General features: G+C 38.8%; 1 protein-coding gene across 1 annotated transcript in view; it reads left to right on the forward strand.

Annotated features, from left to right (window-relative positions):
- IL1RAPL2 (interleukin 1 receptor accessory protein like 2) overlaps positions 1–26,284 on the forward strand; it is a 1,181,612-nt gene that overhangs the window by 636,762 nt on the left and 518,566 nt on the right. The window contains exon 4 of the mRNA XM_070785442.1: positions 23,069–23,255. Coding sequence (XP_070641543.1) covers positions 23,069–23,255 — 187 coding nt within the window. The remainder of the gene's footprint in view (positions 1–23,068; positions 23,256–26,284) is intronic.

Here is a 26,284-nt window from a genome sequence, read left to right on the forward strand (position 1 = left end):
GCAGAGAACCTTTGTCTCAACTACTTGTAACACAAAAGCAATCATAAATAATACTTGAAGAAGTAGCTCTGTTCCAGCAAAACTTTATGTATAAAAAGTGACAACTGGTAGGATTTGGTCTGTCGTTTGCCAACTCCTGATCTAGGTTCGTATTTCCCTGTGTCCCAAAGATATCTCAAATCCAAAGGTTCATAAGTCAACCTTTCTCCTAACAATTCTTTATATTCCTATGTTGTTCAGTAAAGAGACGTTGAAATCACTAATACCACCTCCCTTTAATAAGAATCAAATCAGTTCCCAAGTCTTATTGCTAATACCTCTGATGTCAAACTTTTTTGACATCCATTCCCATTTAGAGGGTGCCATTGTTGCTTTTGCTTTTTAAATAATCTGCTTGAATTCCATTTCTGATTTCTAATATCTTCCTAATGTTTCCTATGATCATATTGCTTTCCAGCTTTAAAAACATTTAAATGGATGCCTGTGACAAATTCCTTGGTCTGACATTAGCATCTCATCTCGGGCTACCTTTATTACTAATTTAGCTCTAGTGTCTTCTCTCTCATTATTTGTATACCCAAGGGACTAGTCATGCAGAGATATATTCATTGTGGGTTTTAATTTATGTTTCCATCTGAAAAATCAGATGTTCATTACTTGTTATCTGGGCATTATGTTCTATTCTATGAACTACTTTGAAAAAGACAACATTTATTCTTTAAGGGTTTTATACCAGATAGTGACCGAGAAAAGATTATAAATTAGGCATTAAAGTATTGCTTAAGAAGCTAGTTAAGTACCAGTGGTATAAATCCCAGTGTTTTAGCTCTTGTTTAAAATGTTATCTTGTGTCTTCTTTCCATTTCAATTTGTGTATTTTAATTATCAACCCTTAGTGGGAAGGGTTCATATTTTTGCTTGTGCTTGAGGGACTTCTGCAGAAACAGCATTCAAAATATAATGTAGAAATCGGAAAGGTGAGGAACGGGGAGATACTGGAGTCAGAGAGACCCATTAGCGGGGTGCTTAGTCCATTCAGTTGCTCAGTCATGCCTGGCTTTTTATGACCCCATGGACTGCAGGACTCCAGGCTTCCCTGTCCATCACCAACTCCCAGAGCTTACTCAAACTCATATCCATCCAGTTGATGCCATCCAACCATTACATCCTCTGTCATCCCCTTCTCTTGCCTTTGATCTTTCCCAGCATCAGGGTCTTTTCAAATGAATCGGCTCTTCTCATCAGGTGGCCAAAGTATTGAAGCTTCAACTTCAGCATCAGTCCTTCCAGAGAATATTCAGGGATGAATTCCTTTAGGATTGACTGGCTGGATCTCCTTGCAGTCCAAGGGACTCTCAAGAGACTTCCCCAACACCACAGTTCAAAAGCATCAAGACTTAAGCACTCAGCTTTTTTATGGTCCAACTCTCACATCCACACATGACTACTGGAAAAACCATAGCTTTGACTAGATAGACCTTTGTTGGCAAAGTTATGTCTATGCTTTTAAATGTGCTGTCTAGGTTGGAAATAGCTTTTCTTCCAAGGAGCAAGCATCTTTTAATTTCATGGCTGCAGTCAACATCTGTAGTGATTTTGGAGCCCAAAATATAAAGTCTGTCACTGTTTCCATTGTTTCCCCATCTATTTGCCATGAAGTGATGGGACCCAATGCCATTATCTTTGTTTTTTGAATGTTGAGTTTTAAGCCAGCTTTTTAACTCTCCTCTTTCACTTTCATCAAGAGGCTCTTTAGTTCCTCTTCACTTTCTGCCATAAGGGTGGTGTCATCTGCGTATCTGAGGTTATTGATATTTCTCCCTGAAACCTTGATTCCAACTTGTGCTTCATCCGGCCCAGCATTTTGCATGATGTACTCTGCATATAAATAAGCAGGGTGACAATATACAGCCTTGACGTACTCCTTTCCCAATTTGGAACCAGTCCATTGTTCCATGTCGGGTTCTAGCTGTTGCTTCCTGACCTGCATACAGAATTCTCAAGAGGCAGTTAAGGTGGCCTGGTATTCCTATCTCTTTAAGAATTTTCCACAGTTTGCTGTGATCCACACAGTCAAAGGCTTTGACATAGTCAATAAAGCAGTAGTAGATGTTTCTCTGGAACTCTCTTGCTGTTTATATGATCCAAATGCATGTTGGGAATTTGTTCTCTGGTTCCTCTCCCTTTTCTAAATCCAGCTTGAACATCTGGAAGTTCCTGGATCACATACTGCTGAGGTCTGGCTTGGAGAATTTTGAGCATTTCTTTGCTATCAGCTGAGATGACTGCAATTGTGTAGTTGTTTGAAAATTCTTTGGCATTGCCTTCCTTTGGGATTGGAATGAAAACTGACCTTTTCCAATCTTGTGGCCACTGGTGAGTTTTCCAATTTGCTGGCATATTGAGTGCAACACTTTCACAGCATCATCTTTTAGGACTTGAAATAGCTCAGTTGGAACTCCATCACCTCCACTATCTTTGTTCATAGTGATGCTTCCTAAGGCCCACTTGGCTTCAAACTCCAAGATGTCTCTCACTCTAGGTGATTGATCACACCATTGTGCTTATCTGGTCATTAATATATTTTTTGTATAGTTCTTCTGTGTATTCTTGCCACCTTTTCTTAATATCTTCTCCTTCTGTTAGGTCCATACTGTTTCTATCTTTTATTGTGCCCATCTTTGCATAAAATGCTCCCTTGGTATCTCTAATTTTCTTGAAGAGATCGCTAGTCTTTCCCATTGTGTTGTTTTCCTCTATTTCTTTGCATTTCATTGATCACTGAGGAAGGCTTTCTTATTTCTCCTTGTTATTCTTTGAAACTCAGCATTCAGATGGGCATATCTTTCCTTTTCTGCTTTGCCTTTAGCTTCTCTTTTTTTCTCAGCTATTTGTAAGGCCTCCTCATGCAGCCATTTTGCTTTTTTGCATTTGTTTTTCTTGGGGATGGTCTTGATCACTGCCTTCTGTACAGTGTCACTAACCTCCATTCATAGTTTTCAGGCACTCTGTCTATCAGACCTAATCCTTTGAATCTATTTGTCACTTCCACTCTATAACCATAAGAGATTTTATTTAGACCATACCTGAATGGTCTAGTGTTTTTCCCTACTTTCTTCAATTTAAGTCTGAATTTTGCAATAAGGAGTTCATGATCTGAGCCATAGTCAGCTCCAGTCTTGTTTTTGCAGATTGTGTAGAGCTTGTCCATCTTTGGCTACAAAGAATGTAACCAGACTTATTTCTGTATTGACCATCTGGTGATGTCCATGTGTAGAGTCGTCTCATGTTATTGGAAGAGGGTATTTGCTGTGACCAGTGCGTTCTCCTACCAATGCTCTGTTAGCCTTTGCCCTGCTTCATTTTGTGAAACAAAAGAAGACCAGATTGGCCTGTTACTCCAGGTGTCTCTTGACTTCCTACTTTTGCATTCCATTCCCCTATGATGAAAAGGACATCTTTTTTGGTATTAATTCTAGAAGGTCTTGTAGGTCATCATAGAACAACTGTTCAACTTCAGCTTCTTTGACATTAGTGTTTAGGGCATGGACTTGCATTACTGTGTTATTGATTGGTTTGCCTTGGAAACGAACAGAAATGATTCTTTCATTTTTGAGATTGTACCTAAGTACAGCGTTTCAGACTCTCTTGTTTACTATGAGGGTTACTCCATTTCCTCTAAGGGATTCTTGCCCATCATCTGAATTAAATTTGTCCATTCCAGTCCACTTTATTTCACTAATTCCTTAAACGTCAATGTTCACTCTTGCCATTTCTTGTTTGACCACTTCGAATTTACCTTTATTCATGGACCTAACATTCCAGGTTCCTATGCAATATTGTTCTTTACATCATTGGACTTTCTTCCATCATCAGTCACATCCACAACTGGGTATTGTTTTTGCCTTGGCTCCATCTCTTTATTCTTTCTGGAGTTATTTCTTCGCTCTTCTCCAGTAGCATTTGCTACCATAATTCAAAATGTAAACTAAGGGCAGTGGTGTTTAGGATGGAGTGATGCACGTCCAGAGCTTTTTGTTAAGCAGAATTGTTATGAATGTCAAAGAAGGGCCAGGATGAGAGAATGAATAGGGTAATTCCCAGGTTTCTGTTATAAGGAACTATGTAGATGATGATGCTATGTGCTTATATGGAAAAAGAAAGAGAAACTAGGTGTGTTCGCCTTTAGACACACTAAGATACCTGTGGGACGTTCCAGTAGAGATATCCTATAGGCGGTTAGATGTATGAGTCTAGAACTTAGGAGAGACATCAGGGCTGGAGATGTAGTATTGAGATATGGATTTTGGATTTGAAGCAATGGTTAAAATAACCCAGGGAGAGGACATAGAACAAGAAAAACAGAGTGCCTAGGATAGATTCCTCCTAGAGGATTTTTCCTCCATCAACATTTTCCTTTCTGCCACTGTCCACTATCATTGACAGTTTTATGGCTTGCCTACTTACTTCTTTGCCTTCTCTTCTAGCCTCAGGACATTTTTACCTTACTTTTTTTTTTATTACTTCTATAACACTTTAAACATGAACTTTAGCTTGTGATCACATGTCTCTGTATGCTCCCATCCTTCTAATTCTGCTTATAAACACTTTCAGAAAATTAAATAATTTCTTTTGACCAAAAGGTTGGAGGAGGGAAAAAATGAAGACAGGGAAACCTGTTAAGATCCTAATTTAGTAGTACAGAGAAGACACGGTTAGTGCTTGAACTGTGGCAGGACCTAGATGAAATATCAGGTAAGAGGAGCATTTTAAAACAGAATTAGCACAGCTTGTTAACCAATTGTGTAAGGGAAATAAGTACAGATATGTGGAATGGAGGATGATTTTGAGGCATCTAACTTGAGAAACTAGATAATATGGTTAGCGATGCCTCTCTAATTATTATAAATAACATAGGAGCAATAACAGATTGTAGGAAGGAGATTCAGTCTTGGGACTGATAAGTGCCTTCATGATATTAATATGCAATCATAGTTAAATGGATGTACTGGGCTGGAACTTAGAGAGTTCAGAACTAGAGAAAAATATTACAGACTTCGATGTCTTCAGCACTTAGTGTTTGAAATCTAGTGTTTTAACAAAATTTACAGAGGTGAAAGCTGGAGGGACAAAATAAACAAACAAGCAAATAAAACAGAAGTAGGAATCCCAAGGCCTAGGGGAGGATGGCTAACATTTTGGAGATACCTCAGGGGAAAAGGGGCTTCCCCGGTGGTTTAGACGGTAAAGAATCTGCCTACAGTGCAGGAGACCCGGGTTCAATCCCAGTCTTGGGAAGATCCCCTGGAGAAGGGAAGGGCAACCCACTCCAGTATTCTTGCCTGGACAATTCCATTGACAGAGGAGCCTGTGGGCTAGTCTATGGGGTCGAAAAGAGTGGGACACGACTGAGTGGGTAACACACAGGGAAAAAGAAGAGCCAACCGTAGAGTTAAAAAGAGTGATCATAGAAGTAGACAGTCCTAAGTGAAAGATATCTTAGAAGTAATGAGGGGTCTAGAAAGTTGAAGGAATGAGAGTGAACAAGAGGTCGTTAGATTTGGCAAGTAAGATATCCTTGAGTCTCTTGGTAGAAATTCAATAGACTAAAGGGGAAGAAATCCAATGTTAGTGGGTCATAGAGTGAAGTTAGAGCAGCATGCAGAACTTTTGAATGTTATCAGTCTTTTAAGACCTCTGACAGTGGCAGTTATGGTGGGTAGGCAGGGATCAGAGAATAGATCACAGAGACATAGGGTATTACAGGTTAGTTGCTAAGACAATTAACATATATAATTGTCAATATAAAAATACAATACTCTAGCTTCTGTATGGGGAAGAAGATAACCATATAGAAAGGACTCAGTGCTTTTGAAGTGTTTGCAATGTGACTTGGGTGATAAAGCAAAGCTTTGTGAATATTGTAAGAATACTTACAAAACTACTTATTGACAGATACAGAAATATCAGTGTAATCTAAATGAGAAGAAGTGGAGAAGTAAGAAATTCAGTTGACCCTTCAACAACATGGGTTTGAACTGTATGGATCCAATGATATGCCATTTTTTTCAGTAGTAAATGCTATAGTGTTGCACGATCTACAGTTGGTTGAATCATGGATGCAGAATCACTGATGGAGGAACCACATTATATGGCATCCCTAACCACACTGTTCAACTGTAATTATAGAGTCAGTACAATTGGTTGTAGAAGGTTTCCTGGAGGAGACTTTGTTCTTTTTAAAATGAACATCAGGATTCTCCACAGATTTCTAAAGAGCTTTTTGGTTATGGTCTTACTATGTAGCAGATTGACTCTTTTAAAATTGTCTTCCACCAAACAATAAAGCAGGGGTCACTAATAACATGTTGTGGATTATGGTGGTGGCAGGCAATCTTTTAAATTTCCCTTGATTATGCCTTTACCTTTACCCACATCCCAGTCAGTCATTGGCAACAGATTTTGGACTAGCTACTTGTATCCCTAGGTGGCAGATTGCGATTGCTTTCCTGGAGAACGGTGACAAACTTGCCACTGGAAAGATCCTTAGTTCACAGTTATCTATGAGTGGGTTATTTTACACACACACACACACACACACACACAATATTTTTCTTGAGTAGGTGTCTGACTTAACTACTCTACCTCCAGATAAATTATAGTTTATTTTGAGTTCAGGGCAAATGACATTTTGATAAGAAAATTTTATCTAGAGCTAGTAGTTTTTAGAATATATATAATTTCTATTGTAACCTAATCCATTGTCTACTCTTTCTTTAAACAACAAAACAAAATATCTAGATTTACTTTACAGCTTGACTTGGAAGTCAGTGGATAAGGTATTAATTACACAGTGGTGATGTTAAAGGGGGTTACTTTCTATTGAGCACTTGCTACATGTTGGGTACTGTGCTAAGTGTTTTAAATGAGCTCATTGTTGAGAGACAATTTCCAATGGATCTCTTATATTTCTGCATGACTTATGAGCAGAAAAACTGTCCCTTGTCCTAGATTATCTTTTCAAGGATATATGGATCGAGAACAGCCATAAAAGGTAGAAATTGTGTCTTCCACCAGAGTGAATGGCAATTTTGCTTGCAGCCTTGGAAAATATAGATAATAACTCCCTCTGGAGCAAAAGGCAGGCATGCCTTTGTCCCATTATTAAAGACTTGTGCTTCCTAAGCTTGGGATTCTTCTCCTATAATGCAGCCTACTGCTTGTGTAGAGTGTCATCTGGCCCTCTTTGTATTGCTTTGTGGGAACTGGGTTTGGGGAAGCAACACAAATGCTGATACTCTGGCTATTTCTATTGCAATGAATAATTAAATGTCCATTGTTTCTGACTCAAGAGTCTTTTTTCTTCTACCAACACTCATGAAACTTGGAAGTACAGTAAAGTCCCTAGACCCTTCATAGTTTTTAACGCTTATGTAACACAACAACCCTATCAGGATATTCAGTTCTGTCTAACACTTTGTGACACCGTGGTCTGTAGCCTGCCAGTCTCCTCTGTCCATGGGATTTCTAGGCAAGAATACTGGAGTGGATTGCCATTTCCTTCTCCAGGGGAAATTCCTGACCCAGGGATCGAACCCAGGTCTCCTGCATTGCAGGCAGATTCTTTACCAACTGAGCCACCAGGAAAGCCCTTTTATTAAGTCACATATTACATATGCAAGAATGAAACTCCATGATCTGTCCAAAGATCCATGGTTAGGACATGATAGAGTTGGATTCTGAAACAGCTTCTCTGACTCCAGTGACCACATTGACAAGCAGTGAGAATTCTCAAGTCTAGTTCGGTTAAGTCTCTGGGTTGACCTTTTCTCAGACTACATAATGAACCATTAGGAAACTACGTTTGAGTAGTCCTGGGTTGGAGATTATCACTGTCATGCCGAAGGGTGAGTGTTCATTTCAGCAGCAGAGAAAAACAGTTAATAAAGTATTCTCTGTTCATACCTCCAATGAATCCTTGTTTATTAACTGTATTTCTGCCTAATGGAACAAATGTACATAAATTCAAACCTATTATATTGACATTCGTATAAACTAGGTGTATCACCTATGAAAGCTGACATTCTTTATTAAAAACAAACTTAAAAAAGACACAAAGATGTCCTGAGCTCTTCACAACTTATTTGTAAGACTATAAGTCTTTTTTATAAGACTATTCGTTTATAGGCTCAAAAGGAGAAAAGTGAAAATTTTCAAAAGATTTTGTGTTCCCCCAACTTCCTATTATAGCACAGATATTTCTGTGATTGTATTAAGTTTACATCTGCTTTTTAATATACATGGCACATAGAAGGACCTCAAAAATGTCATGTGAATGCATCTAAAAGGTTGTGTATAAAAATGGTAATGTATAATTATAGCTGATTTTTGATGTTGTACAGCAGAAACCAACACAACATGGTAAAGCAATTTTCCTTCAATTAAAAAATAAATTTAAAATAATAATAGTAATAATAAAGAAATTGGTCATAGCTTTGTCCCACTTGATCTTTAAAAAAAAAGACTTAAAATTTCAGAGAAGTTTTAGGTTCACAATAAAATTGAGAGGAAGGTACAGAGATTTCCCATATATCTCCTGCCTCCACACATGCATATGCCATTATCAAAATCTGCCATCAGAGTGGAACATTTGTTACAACTGATTAACTTACATTGACACATCATTATCACCCGAAGTCCATAGTTTTCATTGTGGTTCACTGTTGATATTCAGCATTTTATGGGATTGGACAAGCATATAGTGACATGTACCCACCATTATAGTATCACACAGAGTATTTTTTACTTCTCTAACAATCTTCAGTCCTCTACCTATTCATAGCCCCCCACCCTCTCAACCTTGGCAACCACTGATGTTTTACTGTCTCCATAGATTTAACTTTTACACAAGGTCATGTAGTTGGAATCCTATAGCCTTTTTAGATTGGCTACTTTTTCTAAGTAAATGTATTTAAGGTTCCTCCATGTCTTTCCTAGCTTGATAGCTCATTTCTTTTTAGCATTAAGTAATATGTCATTGTCTAGATGTACCACAATTTGTTTATCCATTCACCTAACTGAAAGATATCTTGATTGCTTCCAAATTTTGGTAATTATGAAAAAAACTGCTATAAATGTCTATGTGCAGGTTTTTGTGTGGTTATAATGTGGATGGATACCAAGAATATGAATGCCAGATCACATGGTAAGAGTATGTTTCATTTTGTAAGAAATTTGTCTTGCAAAGTGGCTGTACCATTTTGCATTCCTACCATTAATGGTTAAGTGTTCCTGTTGATCTGCATCCTCATCAGCTTTTGGTGTTGTCACTTGTTCTGGATTTTGGCCATTCTAGTAGGTGTTTGGTAGTATCTCATTGTTTTCATTTGTATTTCCCTGATTACATGTGATGTGCATGCATGTGTGCTAAGTTGCTTCAGTCGTGTCAGACTCTGTGCAACACAATGGACCATAGCCTGCCAGGCTCCTTTCCATGGGATTCTCCAGGCAAGAGTACTGGAGTGTGTTGCCATCCCCTCCTCCGGGGGATCTTCCCAACCCAGGGATTAAACCTGCGTCTCTTATGTCTCCTGCATTGGCAGGTGTGTTCTTTACCAGTAGCACCTTTCTAAATGTTTATTTGCCATAGGTGTATCTTTTTTGATGAGGTGTCTGTTAAGGTCGTTGGCTCATTTTTTTCTTTTTTTCCCCATTGGCTCATTTTTAAGTTGGGTTATTTGTTTTCTTTTCTTTTTTTTTTCTTATTGTTAAATTTTAAGTATTCTTTGTATATTTTGGATAACTTCATCAGATGTGTCTTCTGCAAATATTTTCTCCCAGTCTGCGGTTTCTTTCCCAATTCTTTTGATATAGTCTTTTGAAGAGCAGAAGTTTTTCATTTTAACAAAGTTCAGCTTATCAATTATTTCTTTAGTGCTATGATTTAAAACATTATTGCCATATTCATTGTCATCTAGGTTTTCTGCTATGTCGTCTTCTAGTTTTATAGTTTTGCATTTTATGTTTAGGTCTGTGATAAGTCTAAAGATCTGTGTCTAGATTTTTTTTTTTGCATGTGGATGTGCTATTGTTCCAGCACCATTTGTTGCAAAGACTATCTTTGCTCCATTGTATTGCCTTTGCTTCTTTGTAAAAGATCAGCTCACTATATTAATGTAGGTTTATTTCCAGTCCCAATATTCTATTCCATTGATCTATTTGTCTACTCATTTTCCATCATCATAATGTCTTAACTATTGTAACTTTATAGTAGACCTTGAAGTCAGGTAGTGTCAGTCTTCCAACCTTGTTCTTCTCAGTTTTGTGCATGCGTGCTAAGTTGCTTCAGTTGTGTCTGACTGTTTGTGACCCTGTGGTCTGTAGCCCACCAGGCTCCTCTGTCCATGGGATTCTGTCCATGGGATTCTCCAGGCAAGAATACTGGAGTAGGTTGCCATGCCCTCCTCCAGGGGATCTTTCTGACCTGGTACATATCGAGCCTGTATCTCTTATGCCTCCTGCATTGGCAGGTGGGTTCTTTACCACTAGTGCCACCTGGGAAGCCCTTTCAATTTTGTACTTATCATTATATGGATCATGTAAGTAATTTGTTATATATATATATATTCTTTGTTTAGTATTTTGTAATATAAATGGTATTATGTTTTTCATTTCAAAGTGTTCATTGCTGACATATAGGGAAGCAATAGACTTTTGTGTCAGTTATATCCATATAACCTACAACCTTGACATAGATGCTTTTTAGTTCCAGGTGCTTTTTTTGTTGGTTCTTTCAGATTTTCTACATAGAAAATCATGCAATCTATGAATTTTCTTGTCTACTTCATTTTTAGCTGGGAGTTCTAGTATAATGTTGAAAAGGAGTGGTGAGAGAGGAGATATGGCCTCATTCTTGATCATAGTGGGAATGTTTCTAGTTCCTCACCACCAAGTATGATGTCAGCTGTTGGCTTTTTGCAGTATTCTTTATCAAGTTGAGGAATTTCCCCTCTAGTACTAGTTTACTGAGAATTCTTATTATAAATGGGTTTTGGGTTTTGTCAAATGCTTTTCCTGTGTCTACTGACGGGATCATGTGTTTTTTCTTCTTTAGCCTGTTGATATGATGGATTTCATTAACTGCTTTTTGAATGTTGAACCAGGAAAACTGTCACTTGGTTGTGGTATATAATTCTTTTTCTCCATTGCTGGATTTGATTTGCTAATATTTTGTTGAGGATTTTGCATCTATGTTTATGGGAGATATTAGTCTGTGGTTTTCTTTTAATGTCTTTGGTTTTGGTATTAGGGTAACAATAGCCTCATAGAATGTGTTAGAAAGCATTCCCTCTGCTTCAGTCTTCTAAAAGAGATTATAGAAAATTGGTTTAATTTATTTCTTAAATATTTGATAGAATTTACCAGTGAATCCATCTGGGCCTGGTGCTTTCTCCTTTGGAAGGTTATTAATTATCTATTCAATTACTTTAATAGCTGTAAGTTTATTCATATTTTCTGTTTCTTCATATATGAGTTTTGGCATATTGTGCCTTTTTAAAAAATTGCCAAAAAATTCGGTCCTTTTCATCTAGGTTATCAAGTTTGTGGGATATAGTTGTTCATTATATTCCTTTGTTTTCCTTTTAGTATTAATAGGATTTGTGTTGATGTCTCCTCTTTTATTTCTGATATTAGAAAGTTATATCCTCCCTTTTTTCTCTTCCTCTTTACTTTGAAAATATTAACATTGCATGTTTGCTGTTATGTGTACTTATTTCTGAGCTTCCCTGGTGGTTCAGACTATAAAGAATTTGTCTTCAGTGCAGGAGACTCAGGTTTGATCCCTGGGTCAGGAAGATCCCCTGAAGAAGGGAATGGCTACCCACTCCAGTATTCTTGCCTGGAGAATTCCATAGGCGGAGGAGCCTGGTGAGCTACAGTACTTATTTCTGCACTCATCTGAAAGTCTCCTTTTCTACACAAATATATTTTTCAGTAATATCTTATTTTATAATGATTCTCAAGAAATGGAATTCACAAAAGGGCCTGATATCCTATTTGTTTATTCATTTGTTTCCCTTCCCTAAATTAGGTATAATATCAGTTCATAGTTCTTTTGTTTTGAGAGCAATATCATCCAGTGATATAGATTGACTAATTGATAGTTATGAACAACAGTCAATTTACATTTAAAAAATGTCAGAAACCAAATTTTGTTTTAGTTTATTAACCATTAAATGGTTCTGTAATTTTCAAGGAAAGTATTTTGAAATGAACATAAGACAATTGAAAGAACCATTTAGAAAAGTTTCAGCTATACCGTGAGGCATTTTATCTGGGCTTCTGCTTGTAGATATGAAAGAATTCCCTAATTTATTTAGTTTATTTTCAGTAGGTTAGTCCTGGTGATACAACAAATTCATATAAACTCAAAATTTGAAATAAAGCTTTAGATATTATAATATTAGCATGTTTTATAAATGGGAATTGGAAAGGGACATCTTTATTTTTCATGTATATTTTAAATCCTAGGTCTTACTTTTCTCCTTAGGGAACCCTTACTATCTTAGGGAACCCAAGATAGTCAGTATTTTACTTTAGAAATATTTCTGTGAAAAAATTATAAATTATGGCCTACAGTAGCTAGCATTAAACCTTTGGAATAGAAAGCAAGGTTTATTTATAAATTTGCAAATTCTGTGCTGTGCATTTTAATAACAGTGTTCTTTAAGTGTTATCTTTACACATATGCATTTCTTTCTGTGAGTATCCCTGAACTGGTATGGATAACTATGAGTTAATTTGGCTGATAGCATCAAGTTCTGAGAGTAACCAGGGTCTAACAAAACCTCTTTTCTAATCCACTGACAAGCTGTATGATTTTGACTAATTTATTTATCCTCTTTGCATCTTCTTTTTACTCCTATACAAAATATAGATGATACTTACTCTGCACTTTTATTCTGTATTATTGCCAGAATTAAGTAAAATAGGAGATATGGAAACACTTGAAAGATGACAAATGTGTAAAATTGTATGTGAGGCATTGCTTCAACATTACTGTGAAAGCCCTTGGCTCATATTGAGCCTGAACATGTTCCTTGTTCTCCTCAGGATGTAGATGGAGGACAGAAAAAAAAAAAAAAAGTACAATTCCCATTCTTGCACACTCATCAGTCTGCCTTCTCAAATTTGCAAAGCTCTGGTTGTACCTAATGATAGAAAAGTAACATTTTTAGGTCCCCATTGTGGGAAACATTTTAAATAGAACTGGCTTGTGGCATTTTTCAAAATAAAATCTAAATAATTAGAGATTGTTAGTGGGAACTGTGCCAGGGCGAAATTACACAACTAATAAAAATCAACCTGAGTCTCTGGTATAAACCTAACAGAAGCAGAAGATATTAAGAAGAGGTGGCAAGAATACACAAAAGAACTATACAAAAAAGATCTTCATGACCCAGATAATCACGATGGTGTGATCACTCACTAGAGCCAGAAATCCTGGAATGTGAAGTCAAGTGGGCCTTAGGAAGCAAAACTACCAACAAAGTTAGTGGAGGTGATGGAATTCCAGTTGAGCTATTTCAAATACTGAAAGATGATGCTATGAAAGTGCTGCACTCAATATTTCAACAAATTTGGAAAACTCAGCAGTGGCCACAGGACTGGAAAAGGTCAGTTTTCATTCCAATCCCAAAGAAAGGCAATGCCAAAGAATGCTCAACCTACCACACAGTTGCACTCATCTCACACGCTAGAAAAGTAATGCTCAAAATTCTCCAAGCCAGGCTTCAACAGTACATGAATCATGAACTTCCAGATGTTCAAGCTGGTTTTTTTTTTTTTTTTTTTTTTTTTTAGAATAATTTTAATTGAAAGTAAAATTAGTCTGTCCTTATCGTCTTCTAATTATTTTTTAAAAGACATAAATTTCTATTTCATTTTTCTTTACATAATTTTCTTGATTCTCCTTTTTTTTCCAAATTCTTCCAACATCCATTTAGCAAACCTGGAACATAGCATTCAAAGAAGGCTCTGACTCTGTTATCTCAGTTTATATTTGTAATCTCTCCTGACTGCTAAGGGTTATAATTTCTGTTTTGCAAGGCTCTGCTGGGGTACAAATTGTTCTATATAATGATCCTTACTAAGAAGCCAAAAGTCAACACTTCAAATGTCATTATTCTCATATTGACATAAAACTTTTCATTAAAAATGTCGTGTGTCCCTCAGTTTGCCATATTAAAATGCAGCAGTTCAGTTCAATAAATCCTAACATAATAGCAAGTTTCAGAGTCTATTCCCTGCTGATTTTTTGTTTGTTTGTTTTAGGATCATTTTTTTTTTAATTTAAATTTATTTATTTTAATTGGAGGCTTATTACTTTACAATTTTTGTATTGGTTCTGCTACACATCAACACAAATCTGCCACGGTGCACACGTGTTCCCCATCCTGAACCCCCCTCCCACATCCGTCCCTGCACCGTCCCTCCGGTCATCCCAGTGCACCAGCCCCAAGCATCCTGTATCAAACCTGGACTGGCAATTTGTTTCCCATATGACACCATACGTGTTTCAGTGCCATTCCCCTAAATCATCCCACCCTCTCCCCCTCCCACAGAGTCCAAAAGACTGTTCGATACATCTGTGTCTCCCCTGCTGTCTTGCATACAGGGTTATCATTACCATCTTTCTAAATTACATATATATGAGTTAGTATACTGTATTGGTGTTTTTCTTTCTGGCTTACTTCACTCTGTATAATAGGCTCCAGTTTCATCCACCTCATTAGAATTGATGCAAATGTATTCTTTTTAATGGCTGAGTAATATTCCATTGTGTATATGTACCACAGTCAAGCTGGTTTTAGAAAAAGCAGAGGAACCAGAGATCAAATTGCCAACATCTGCTGGATCATGGAAAAAGCAAGAGAGTTCCAGAAAAACATCTACTACTGCTTTATTGACTATGCCAAAGCCTTTGACTGTGTGGATCACAACAAACTATGGAAAATTCTTAAAGAGATGGGAATACCTGGCCACCTGACCTGCCTCTTGAGAAATCTGTATTCAGGTCAGGAAGCAACAGTTAGAACTGGACATAGAACAACAGACTGGTTCCAAATCGGGAAAGGAGTACATCAAAGTTGTATATTGTCACCGTGCTTATTTAACTTATATGCAGAGTACATCATGAGAAATGCTGTGCTGGATGAACCCCAGGCTGGAATCAAGAATGCCGAGAGAAATATCAGTAACCTCAGATATGCAGATAACACCACCCTTATGACAGAAAGTAAAGAAGAACTAAAGAGCCTCTTGATGAACGTGAAAGAGGAAAGTGAAAAAGTTAGCTTAAAGCTCAACATTCAGAAAACTTAGATCATGGCATCTGGTCCCATCACTTCATGGCAAATAGATGGGGAAACAATGGCTGACTTTATTTTTTTGGGTCTCCAAAATCACTGCCAATGGTGACTGCAGCCATGAAATTAAAAGATGCTTGTTCCTTAGAAGAAAAGCTATGACCAACCTAGATAGCATATTAAAAAGCAGAGACATTACTTTGCCAACAAAGGTCCATCTAGTCAAAGCTATGGTTTTTCCAGTAGTCATGTATGGATATGAGAGTTGGACCATAAAGAAAGCTGAGCACTGAAGAATCGATGCTTTTGAACTGTGGTGTTGGAGAAGACTCTTGAGAGTCCCTTGGACTGCAAAGAGATCCGACCAGTCCATCCTAAAGGAAATCAGTCCTGAATATTCATTGGAAGGACTGAGGCTGAAGCTGAGACTCCAATACTTTGGCCACCTGATGCTAAGAACAGACTCATTTCAAAAGACCCTGATGCTGGGAAAGATTGAAGGCAGGAGGAGAAGGGGATGACAGAGGATGAGATGGTTGCATGGCATCACCGACTCAGTGGACATGAATTTGAGTAAACTCCAGGAATTATTGATGGACAAGGAGGCCTGGCATGCTGCAGTCCATGGGGTCACAAATAGTTGGACACAACTGAGCACCTGAACTGACTGAGCTGAACTCAGACTGTCAGGCAGCCTTGATCACAGCTGCCCCAGGTCAGCAATGGAGAAACAACAGTACTCGTATGAGGACTTGTCTTGAGTTCCTGAGACACTGGTCATCATCACAGACTTCATACTGGCACTTTGTCGGCTGAGAAGCAATTTATAAGCAGCCTTTTACATGCTAGAGACTAGAGCAAGAGTGAATTCATACAGAGCCCTGGTCAAGATTTTTTGCAGGTAAGGTTAGAGAAGGAGAAGGAGACAGCAGAGGATGAGATGGTTGTATGGTGTCACCAACTCAATAGACATGAGTTCGAGCAAACTCCAGGAGATAATAGAGGACAAAGGAGCTTGGTGTGTTATAGTCCATGTGGTCACAAAAGAGTCAGACACCACTGAGTGACTGAACAACAACAAGAAAAACAAGAGTTAGAGAACATTTCCTCCTTTGGACTCTCAGCCATCCCCAGGGTGGATTCCCTGCCCTCATCCTCATCTCAAGTTAATGAAGGTGCTGCTGGGATGACCTACATAGTGTATACTTTGGACAGTTTGAAGAAGGAACAAGAAGTTTTGCCTAGGGGTCTGGGCTTTATTGTAGAAGATGTTTGTCTAAGAAACCTGCAGAAGACTGAGTGGCACTCTTACTAACAACTTGACCTCCCAAATTCTGACCTTTGCCTGGTAGCTAGTATTCACAGTACCTGGAACTTCCTTATTGCCTTAGTTTGCTTTCTCTTGATTAACGTCTTTTTGTGCCTAAGGCAGTATATCTTTTTCATCCTTTCAAACCTTCACAGTGTACTGGTACTAGGCCTGTTGCCTAACTGACTTCTTCCAGATTCTTTCTTCTCAAGTAGCACCCTAGCCCAGTGGTATATCTTAACTCATTGCTGTCAGTGTGTTGTGTTTATTGTATTAGTGATGGTTTGTAAATTACCACATCACATACAAATTATAATTATTATTTATTAACAATATGTGTTTTATTAGTCACTCAGTTATGTCTGACTCTTTGCAAGCCCATGAACTATAGCCTGCCAGGCTCCTCTGTCCATGGAATTCTCCAGACAAGAATACTGGAGTGGGTTGCCATTCCTTTCTCCAGGGGATCTTCCCAACCCAGGGATTGAACTCGGGTCTCCTGCATTGCAGGCAGATTCTTTACTGTCTGAGCCACCAGGGAAGCCCATTAACAATATATGTACCAATTAATACTAGCAGTAATAATAATTCTAATGACAGTTTATAAAATCACTGCAGATGGTGACTGCAGCCATGAAATTAAAAGACACTTACTCCTTGGAAGAAAAGTTATGACCAACCTAGATAGCATATTGAAAAGCAGAGACATTACTTTGCCAACAAAGGTCCGTCTAGTCAAGGCTATGGTTTTTCCAGTGGTCATGTATGGATGTGAGAGTTGGACTGTGAAGAAAGCTGAGCGCCGAAGAATTGATGCTTTTGAACTGTGGTGTTGGAGAAGACTCTTGAGAGTCCCTAGGACTGCAAGGAGATCCAACCAGCCCATTCTGAAGGAGATCAGCCCTGGGATTTCTTTGGAAGGAATGATGTTAAAGCTGAAGCTCCACTACTTTGGCCACCTCATGCGAAGAGTTGACTTGTTGGAAAAGATACTGATGCTGGGAGGGATTGGGGGCAGGAGGAGAAGGGGATGACAGAGGATGAGATGGCTGGATTGCATCACTGACTTGATGGACGTGAGTCTGAGTGAACTCCAGGAGTTGGTGATGGACAGGGAGGCCTGGCATGCTGCGATTCATGGGGTCACAAAGAGTCGGACACGACTGAGCGACTGAACTGAACTGAACTGAACTGATGGGCCAGATGCTGTACTATGTGTTTTATATTTCTTTAAGACCTAGAGCAGAGGTCAGATATTATATATTATTTAAGATCTGGAGAGGTCAAATATTATAACTATTCCAACTGAAAATGGTAAACTTATTTTTACTTAAGTTTGTATAATAAAAGGAACTTCCTTTTCCAACTTCCAATGGAACCACCATCAAGGATTTCTTATCCTCATTTTTGAGGTGAGGAATCGGAGACAGAGATGTTGCATAACTTGTCTGAAGACAGAGTTAGTTGAAGGCAATGGCACCCCACTCCAGTACGCTTGCCTGGAAAATCCCATGGATGGAGGAGCCTGGTAGGCTGCAGTCCATGGGGTCGCTAGGAGTCAGACATGACTGAGCGACTTCACTTTCACTTTTCACTTGCCTGCATTGGAGAAGGAAATGCCAACCCACTCCAGTGTTCTTGCCTGGAGAATCCCAGGGATGGGGGAGCCTGGTGGGCTGCCGTCTAAGGGGTCGCACAGAGTCAGACACGACTGAAGTGACTTAGCAGCAGTAGCAGCAGTGTATCTTAGCTCAAAGCTCATGGTTTGTAATGAAACCACTAAATTATATTGGTCCCTTATTTAGTCTACCCTATTTTCTCCCCAGGATTAAATATATTTGGGATAGTAAGCTCCTTTCACGGAACTGGACATTCTATTTCTATTGTTGAGACTGCTGATCAACAGCACTCATTCTCTGGGTTTGTAACAAAGTAATGGTAAGGTATTTAACAAGTAAGTCTCTTTCACCTATATGGATGGACACCATGGAACAGATATGATCAAAGTCTGTGACATTAAGAACTGTTTATAATACATTTACATACTTAACAGAGGTGATTCCCTTTCTTCTTTGTTTATTACTTTTTAAAACTGTGACCATTTATCTTCCTTGCATTCCCTCTACCTACTCTAATCCTCCCTGTCTCCAAGATACAACCATTATATATTTTTTTCTTTACTGGTATTCTGATACACAAAACTTGGCTAATCCTTACCCTGGTGATACAATAATATCTGCAAAATTATCCTGAATCATATTTAAACAGGGAATAGGATATTTGACCAGCCATATACATGAATCTGTAGAATGGGAATAGAGGTTTAGTACCATAAGTGTATGTCTATGTGTACCAAGTCATGTCCAACTCTTTGAGACCCTATGGACTGTAGCCAGCCAAGCTCCTCTGTTTGTGGGATTATCCAGGCAAAAACACTGGAGTGGGTTGCCATTTCTTCCTCCAGGGGATCTTCCCAACCCAGAGATCGAACCTGAGTCTCCTGCATCTCCTGCATTGGCAGATGGAATCTTTACCACTAAGCCACCTGGGAACCCCCTTAGTACCATGAGGTTTATGCCAAAGTAGAGCAGAGAATGTGTCTCTTGAATACATACCTTTTGATCCTCACACATTTAATCAACTAACATTTGCTGAGTACTTCTATCTATTAACTTAGATCCCAGGAATAGAGTGATGAACAAGAGCAACAAGTTTGCTTACACTTAACAAAAAAGCACATGATAGAAAATTAAAGAGAAGGGCAAGTATAAAAATCTGTGGTTCAAATAAGCTTAGGATATTCAACAAACAGAGAAATGCCATTGTGACTGCACCCTAATTGAGTGAAGTACAGAATGTTATGATAGGCCACATTATGTAGGGTGTGAAAGAAAGCAAGGAGCCACAGGCATGTTTAGCACTGCAGTAGTGAGATGGTGATGGGCGGGGAGGCCTGGCGTGCTGTGATTCATGGGGTCGCAAAGAGTCGGACACGACTGAGCAACTGAACTGAACTGAACTGACTGATTGAAAATGGAGTCAAGAAGAGCCAAATTTTACCTTATGGCTGAGACTTTAGAAAAGAAAAATTCTGGTGGCTCTAACTTCATGTCTATTAAAGAAGCTGTCAATCATCTAAGGATTAAATGTTCTTGCATTTATATTGGCCTATATTTTACCCTTTTGGTTCTAAGAACCTATACTGAGGAAGAGAGAAAGACAGTAGCTGACAATTGACATTGTATAATGGGTTTACAGCTGAACATCAGAATGGGAATGCTTTGATAGAATCTTCAGATGACACAGGTATCACATAGTCAGAGTTCAGTTCGGTTCAGTCACTCAGTCGTGTCTGCCTCCTTGCGACCCCATGGACTAAAGCATGCCAAGCTTCCCTGTCTATCACCAACTCCTGGAGCTTTTCAAACTCATGTCCATAGAGTTGGTGATGCCATCCAACCATCTCATCCTCTGTCATTCCCTTCTCCTCCCACCTTCAATCTTTCCCAGCATCAGGGTCTTTTCAAATGAGTCAATTCTTCGCATCAGGTGGCCAAAGTATTGGAGTTTAAGCTTCAGCCTCAGCCCTTCCAATGAATATTCAGGACTGATTTCCTTTAGGATGGACTGGTTGGATCTCCTTGCAGTCCAAGGGACTCTCAAGAGTCTTCTACAACACCACAATTCAAAAGCATCAATTCTTTGGTGCTCAGCTTTTTTTAGGGTCCAACTCTCACATCCATACATGACTACTGGAAAAACCATAGCTTTGACTAGATGGACCTTTGCTGGCAAAGTAATGTCTGCTTTTTAATATGCTGTCTGCTGCTGCTGCTAAGTCACTTCAGTCGTGTCTGACTCTGTGCAACCCCAGAGACGGCAGCCCACCAGTCTCCCCTGTCCCTGGGATTCTCCAGGCAAGAACACTGGAGTGGGTTGGCATTTCCTTCTCCAATGCATGAAAGTGAAAAGTGAAAGTGAAGTTGCTTAGTTGTGCCCTACTCTTAGCGACCCCATGGACTGCAGCCTACCAGGCTCCTCTGTCCATGTGATTTTCCAGGCAAGAGTACTGGAGTGGGATGCCATTGCCTTCTTCTAATATGCTGTCTAGCTTGGTCATAGCTTTTCTTCCAAGGATCAAGCGCCTTTTAATTTCATGGCTGCAGTCACCATCCATAGTGATTTTGGAGCCCCCCAAAATAAAGTCACTCACTGTTTCCATCATTTCCCTATCTATTTGCCAGGAACTGATGGGACCAGTTGCTGTGATCTTAGTTTTCTGAATGTTTAGTTTTAAGCCAACTTTTTCACTCTCCTCTTTCACTTTCATCAAGAGGCTCTTTAGTTCTTCTTCACTTTCTGCCATAAGGGTGGTGTCATCTGCATATCTGAGGTTATTGATATTTCTCCCAGCAATCTTGATTCCAACTTGTGCTTCATCCAGACCAGCATTTCTCATGATGTACTCTGCATATAAGTCAAATAAACAGGGTGACAATATACAGCCTTGATGTATTCTTTTCCCAATTTGGAACCAGTCTGTTGTTGCATGTCCAGTCTGACTGTTGCTTCTTGACCTTCTTACAGATTCCTCAGGAGGCAGGTCAGGTGACCTGGTATTCCCATCTCTTTAAGAATTTTCCAGTTTGTTGTGATCCACACAGTCAAAGGCTTTGGCATAGTCAATAAAGTAGATGTTTTTCTGGAACTCTCTTGCTTTTTCAATGATCCAGTGGATATTGGCAATTTGATCTCTGGTTCCTCTGCCTTTTCTAAATCCAGCTTGAGTCCTTGCCTGTAATTAACTTCCCTAGAAATCCAAGTAGCAGTCATTTTGTTTAAGTTAGTTTGTAAACCCAATGGGCAGCTGCCATCTGCACTCCTGTGTTTTGTTCGGTGTCTGACATATTGTGAAATTTCAATGAGTACTAAGCAGTACAAATAGTAACAATTGTGAGGCCATCTTAACATTACTGGTTGGCATGTGAATACCATTTATCAGGATTGTTATGACTTAGTTGTAGAAGCACTCGGTTTTGAAGTAACCCTGGCACTTGGTGTTTTTTAACAGAAGGTATCCCTTGATGTTTAGAATAGATATGATTCTGAAATGTCACACCAAGAAATTTACAGTTTATCTCCTGCTAAATCTTACCAGGCTGCTTCTGATCTCGTCCTCGTCCTTTCCAGTTTTCTTTTGTATGGTTGATATCTTCTGGAATTCAGGTAGAGTAGGTTAAGGAAAAGTTATACATGGGGAAATGAAGGCAGAATTGAATTCCATAAAAGCCCTTGTGTTATGAGTTAATCAATGGCCAACTTCTAAAGCGGCCTTATGGCAAAATTCAATGTTGAAATTCCTTTATAATTCTAATTTTGGTGGATAAAATTAATCCACTCTACTTGGATTTGTTCTCTTAAGTGCCCAGAATTTGACCCTTGCCATATCTCAGTAAACAACTTAAAAAGCTGTGTGAGTTAACAGGTATCTCCTGTATGTTGATCTGGCTTTTGGTATGTATCCTGTAAAAGAAAATGTTAGTAGCTTAGAAAACAATTGCAAAATTCACAATCCTTAGAATACCCATTAAGGTACTGGTCATAAAAGCAAACCAGAAATGACTATAGCCCTAGTTATAGACTTTCTTTTTTTTTAATATTAATTTATTTTAATTGGAGGCTAATTACTTTACAATATTGTATTAGTTTTGCCATACATCAACATGAATCTGCCACGGGTGTACACATGTTTTTTAAAATTATATTTTAATTGGAGGATAATTGCTTTACAATGTTGTGTTTGTTTCTGCCATACAACAGTTTGAATCAGTCATGATCTATCTCCTCCCTCTTGAGCCTCCCTCCCTACACCTCTCCCACCTCTCTAGAGGTGGGAGTGCCAGGCTAGGCTCCCTGTGTTGTATAGTAGCTTCCCATTAGCTATTTATTTTATATATATATACCTGGTAGTATATATATGTCAGTGCTACTCTCTCAATTCATCCCACCTTCCCCTTCCCCTGCTGTGTCTACAAGTCCATTGTCTACATCTGCATCTCAATTCTGTAGATACTTTCATATATTTTTACTATCAGATTGTCAGCATAGCAATATTTAACACTAGAAAAGAAGTCTGACTTAAATTTCAGAAGTTGGGTACATCTGCTCTATGTACTGATAGCTATGTAGCTGTTTCATGGTCACAGATAGCATTTTGTTTTATATCTTCCTGTCATTTAAAGTAGAAAACTTTCCTGTGTTGTTTCCATGTTTTTTTCTGATTTCTATGCAAGGTCCTAAATGGAAAAGTCAATACTCTTGAAATATATACAGTACAAATGTAGTTGTAAACACCCAATAAAGTCATTTTGCTTTTTCTCTATTCCTACAGAAACTCAACATATTGCATGAAGGTGTCAATGTCCTTGACTGTTGCAGAGAATGAATCAGGTCTGTGCTATAATAGCAGGATCCGCTATTTGGAAAAATCTGAGGTCACTAAAAGAAAGGAGATCTCCTGTCCAGACATGGATGACTTTAAAAAATCTGATCAGGAGCCTGATGTTGTGTGGTACAAGGTAATTCAGCATGATGAATTCTTTACCTTATGTCGATAGCTGCATTGCGGAGAGAAAAAGGGAAAGATTTTATTTTGAGTTTTTGGTATTAGATATTTCACTGAGAAGTATCAGAAGACCCACAACTAAATAATTCAGAGCTGTGATTCCTATATATTTCTGGTTTTCACGTACGTCCATCAGCAAGTGTCAGAAGCAATCCCAGCTTCTCCAAAGACTAGAAATGAGGAAAATAGCCGTCAACCCCAACTCATGAGAGCAAGCAGGAAAAAGAGTGAAAATTTAAGCAACTCGTAAAAGAAAGTATTTGAGGGACATAGAAATATTACTGTTAGGACAAAGGTCCATCCTTACAAATAATAGCGCTTACAAAAAGTAGCAATCGTTATCATGGTCTATGTTGTGAAAGACACTGAAATCAGTGCAGAGGAGAGAAATGGGCCCAGTGCAGGATTTGTGAATACTGGAAATATGGGGATCTGTAAATAAACCACAATCAAAGACTGCGCAGTTGAGTGTTGAATGATGGAACTATTTACAGAGATGTGGTTAGGGTTAAGGGAAACAAAAAGGGAAGAAGCTGTGAATTACCCCTCCTATGCCTGGCAAGGGGAAAGAGCTGGGTCTATGGAATGGGGAAAAGAGAGAGGTCTATGGAATGGGGAAAGAGCTGGGTCCATGGAACCTGGAAAGACCAGAGCAAGTTTTCCAGGGCTGTGGCCTTAGAGGAACATATGAACTGTGGAAGACAGAGAGGAAGTAGACAGGATGGAAACCCTAACTCCTCTTAACTCCCACCTTCTGGTTTCCTGCTAGTGTCTCCCCTGTCATCATGAGAATTCAAACAGAATTCAGAGGGCAAACCTGGAATAGAATCAAATAGTCTTCAGCTTCTCTGGGCGTAGAATAGGTCAGAGAAGGGCAGAGCATGGATTGAGGGGAGGAAGCAGAGAAATAAATACATGGTATTCCAACTATGATATTCTGGCTGGGAACCTGGGGTGCCGTGGTTCTTAAAAGAGAGTGATCAACTGCTGCCACCTCTGAGTCACACTGGTTGACACATGGTGCAGTTTTGTATCATGGCCAGAGGTGACCAGGACTTCCCAGGTGATTCATGGTAAAGAATCTTCCTGCCAGTGCAGGAGACACAAGAGATGCAGGTTCAATCCCTGGATTGGGGAAACCCCTAGAACAGGAAAACCCCCTAGAGTAGGAAATGGCAACCTACTCCAGTATTCTTGCCTGGAAAATTCCATGGAGAGAGGAACCTGGCAGGCTACAGTCCGTGGGGTCACAGAGAGTCAGACTCGACTGGGCACGCACTGGCTGGCTGGCTAGAGGTGACCAGGAAGATTTTCTGCAAAGGAATTGTGTACATTATTGCAACCAAACACACACTGATGGTGCACGTTGTTTCTATAGGATCTGACAGACTCAGTTCCCAGGAAAGCCTAAACCCTAGCTCCTACAACTGTCATGAGCTTTTACATTTGGAAGTCTGTATTCTTGCTTGGGAAATCTGTGGACAGAGCAGCCTGGTGAGGGCTACAGTCCATGGGGTTGCAAAGAGTCAGACATGACTGAATACACACACACACACACACACACACACACACACACACACACTCCTACCATCTTCATACCTGGGGGAACTTATCAAGCGATGACAACAGCATGTCCTGAAATAGAACCTCATGTCTCTTTGTGAATAGTCATTCTCTGTTTTTTCCTGAATATTCTACCAGATAAAAAGGAACATGATGCTCATTAAGCATAAATATAGAATATCCATATTTAGTGGGACCCTTCATGCTCTCATCAGCCTTTTCAGTATTTCTTAATCACTTACTATGTGCCATTCACTGCAGTAAGTTTGGTCTGTATGTTATCTCAATTAAATCTCATTCATCTTTGTGTGGTGGGCACTATTATCCTCATCTAGTAGAGAAAAACTGAGTATTAGAGGAATGTTGAGACTTGCTCAAAGCTACTAAACTAACAAAGCCTCATTTTATAGTCAAGGCAGGGTGATTCCAGAGTCCATTCTATTAATCACTACCCTCTCCTGCAATAGGCTTAGAGCTAAACCCAGTCTCAATTGCAGGTACTTTTATAAGACAGAGAAAAAATGTTTTATTTCAATTTTATGGTTCCGAAAGGGAGGTAGACTAGCTCAAGAGTTAGCAAATATGAGTAAAATCCAGGTCAGGAGTTTTCTCTTATAATGTTCATTCTATCACATCTTTTATCTTTCCACTAAATTCTTTCTTCCCTTCTTCACATCTCTAGACATCACCATTGTCATTGTATATCAAAGCAGTTTTTTTTCCCCTGGGAAGAGCTAACCCTTACTCTTTCTTAGAAATGGACTAATGATGGTGAGGCAAAGGGTTTTTCCACTTCTGTCTGGATAACATTTAATATTTCTATAACCTTTTTATAATTGATAATAATCATAATTATGAGTAACATTTATTAACTACTCACTATATGGCATATTCTATTTTAAGTGTTTTATATGGATTAATACAGTTTCTATATTCTTAATCTCTACTGTCCTAAGTAGATATTATGATTTATCCCTATTTTACAAAATAAATGACTGGAGATTAGACAAGTTAAATTACTTTACAAAACTCACACAGCAGTTTGTGACTTGCAGTTTGGCTCCTGGACCCTTCCACTCACCCACTATACAAATGGGTTAGGATGAAAAATTAAAATAAAAAGTTACAGAACCTCTGAAGCTCCCAATGGTGTTGTTAACCCCACTTATCACACAGGGTTTCAAGTAAATCCTTGAAAAAATGTATTGTATTGGAAAAAATTTCCTTTTTAGCCAATAATTCGATAATCTGCCTTGCTTGCTTTGCAATCTGTACATTTCCTACCAGACTGAACATGAAGTGATTTTGCTCTGATCACAGCAATGAAAAGAGGATGACACACTTCTCCAGAGTTAATTCTGATGCATATACAAGGTTAGAAATGTACAATGTATTATCTCCAGTGTTTTGACAGTGCAA

Source organism: Bos indicus, chromosome X (assembly GCF_029378745.1).
Source record: "Bos indicus isolate NIAB-ARS_2022 breed Sahiwal x Tharparkar chromosome X, NIAB-ARS_B.indTharparkar_mat_pri_1.0, whole genome shotgun sequence".
NCBI classification, from domain to species: Eukaryota; Metazoa; Chordata; class Mammalia; order Artiodactyla; family Bovidae; genus Bos; species Bos indicus.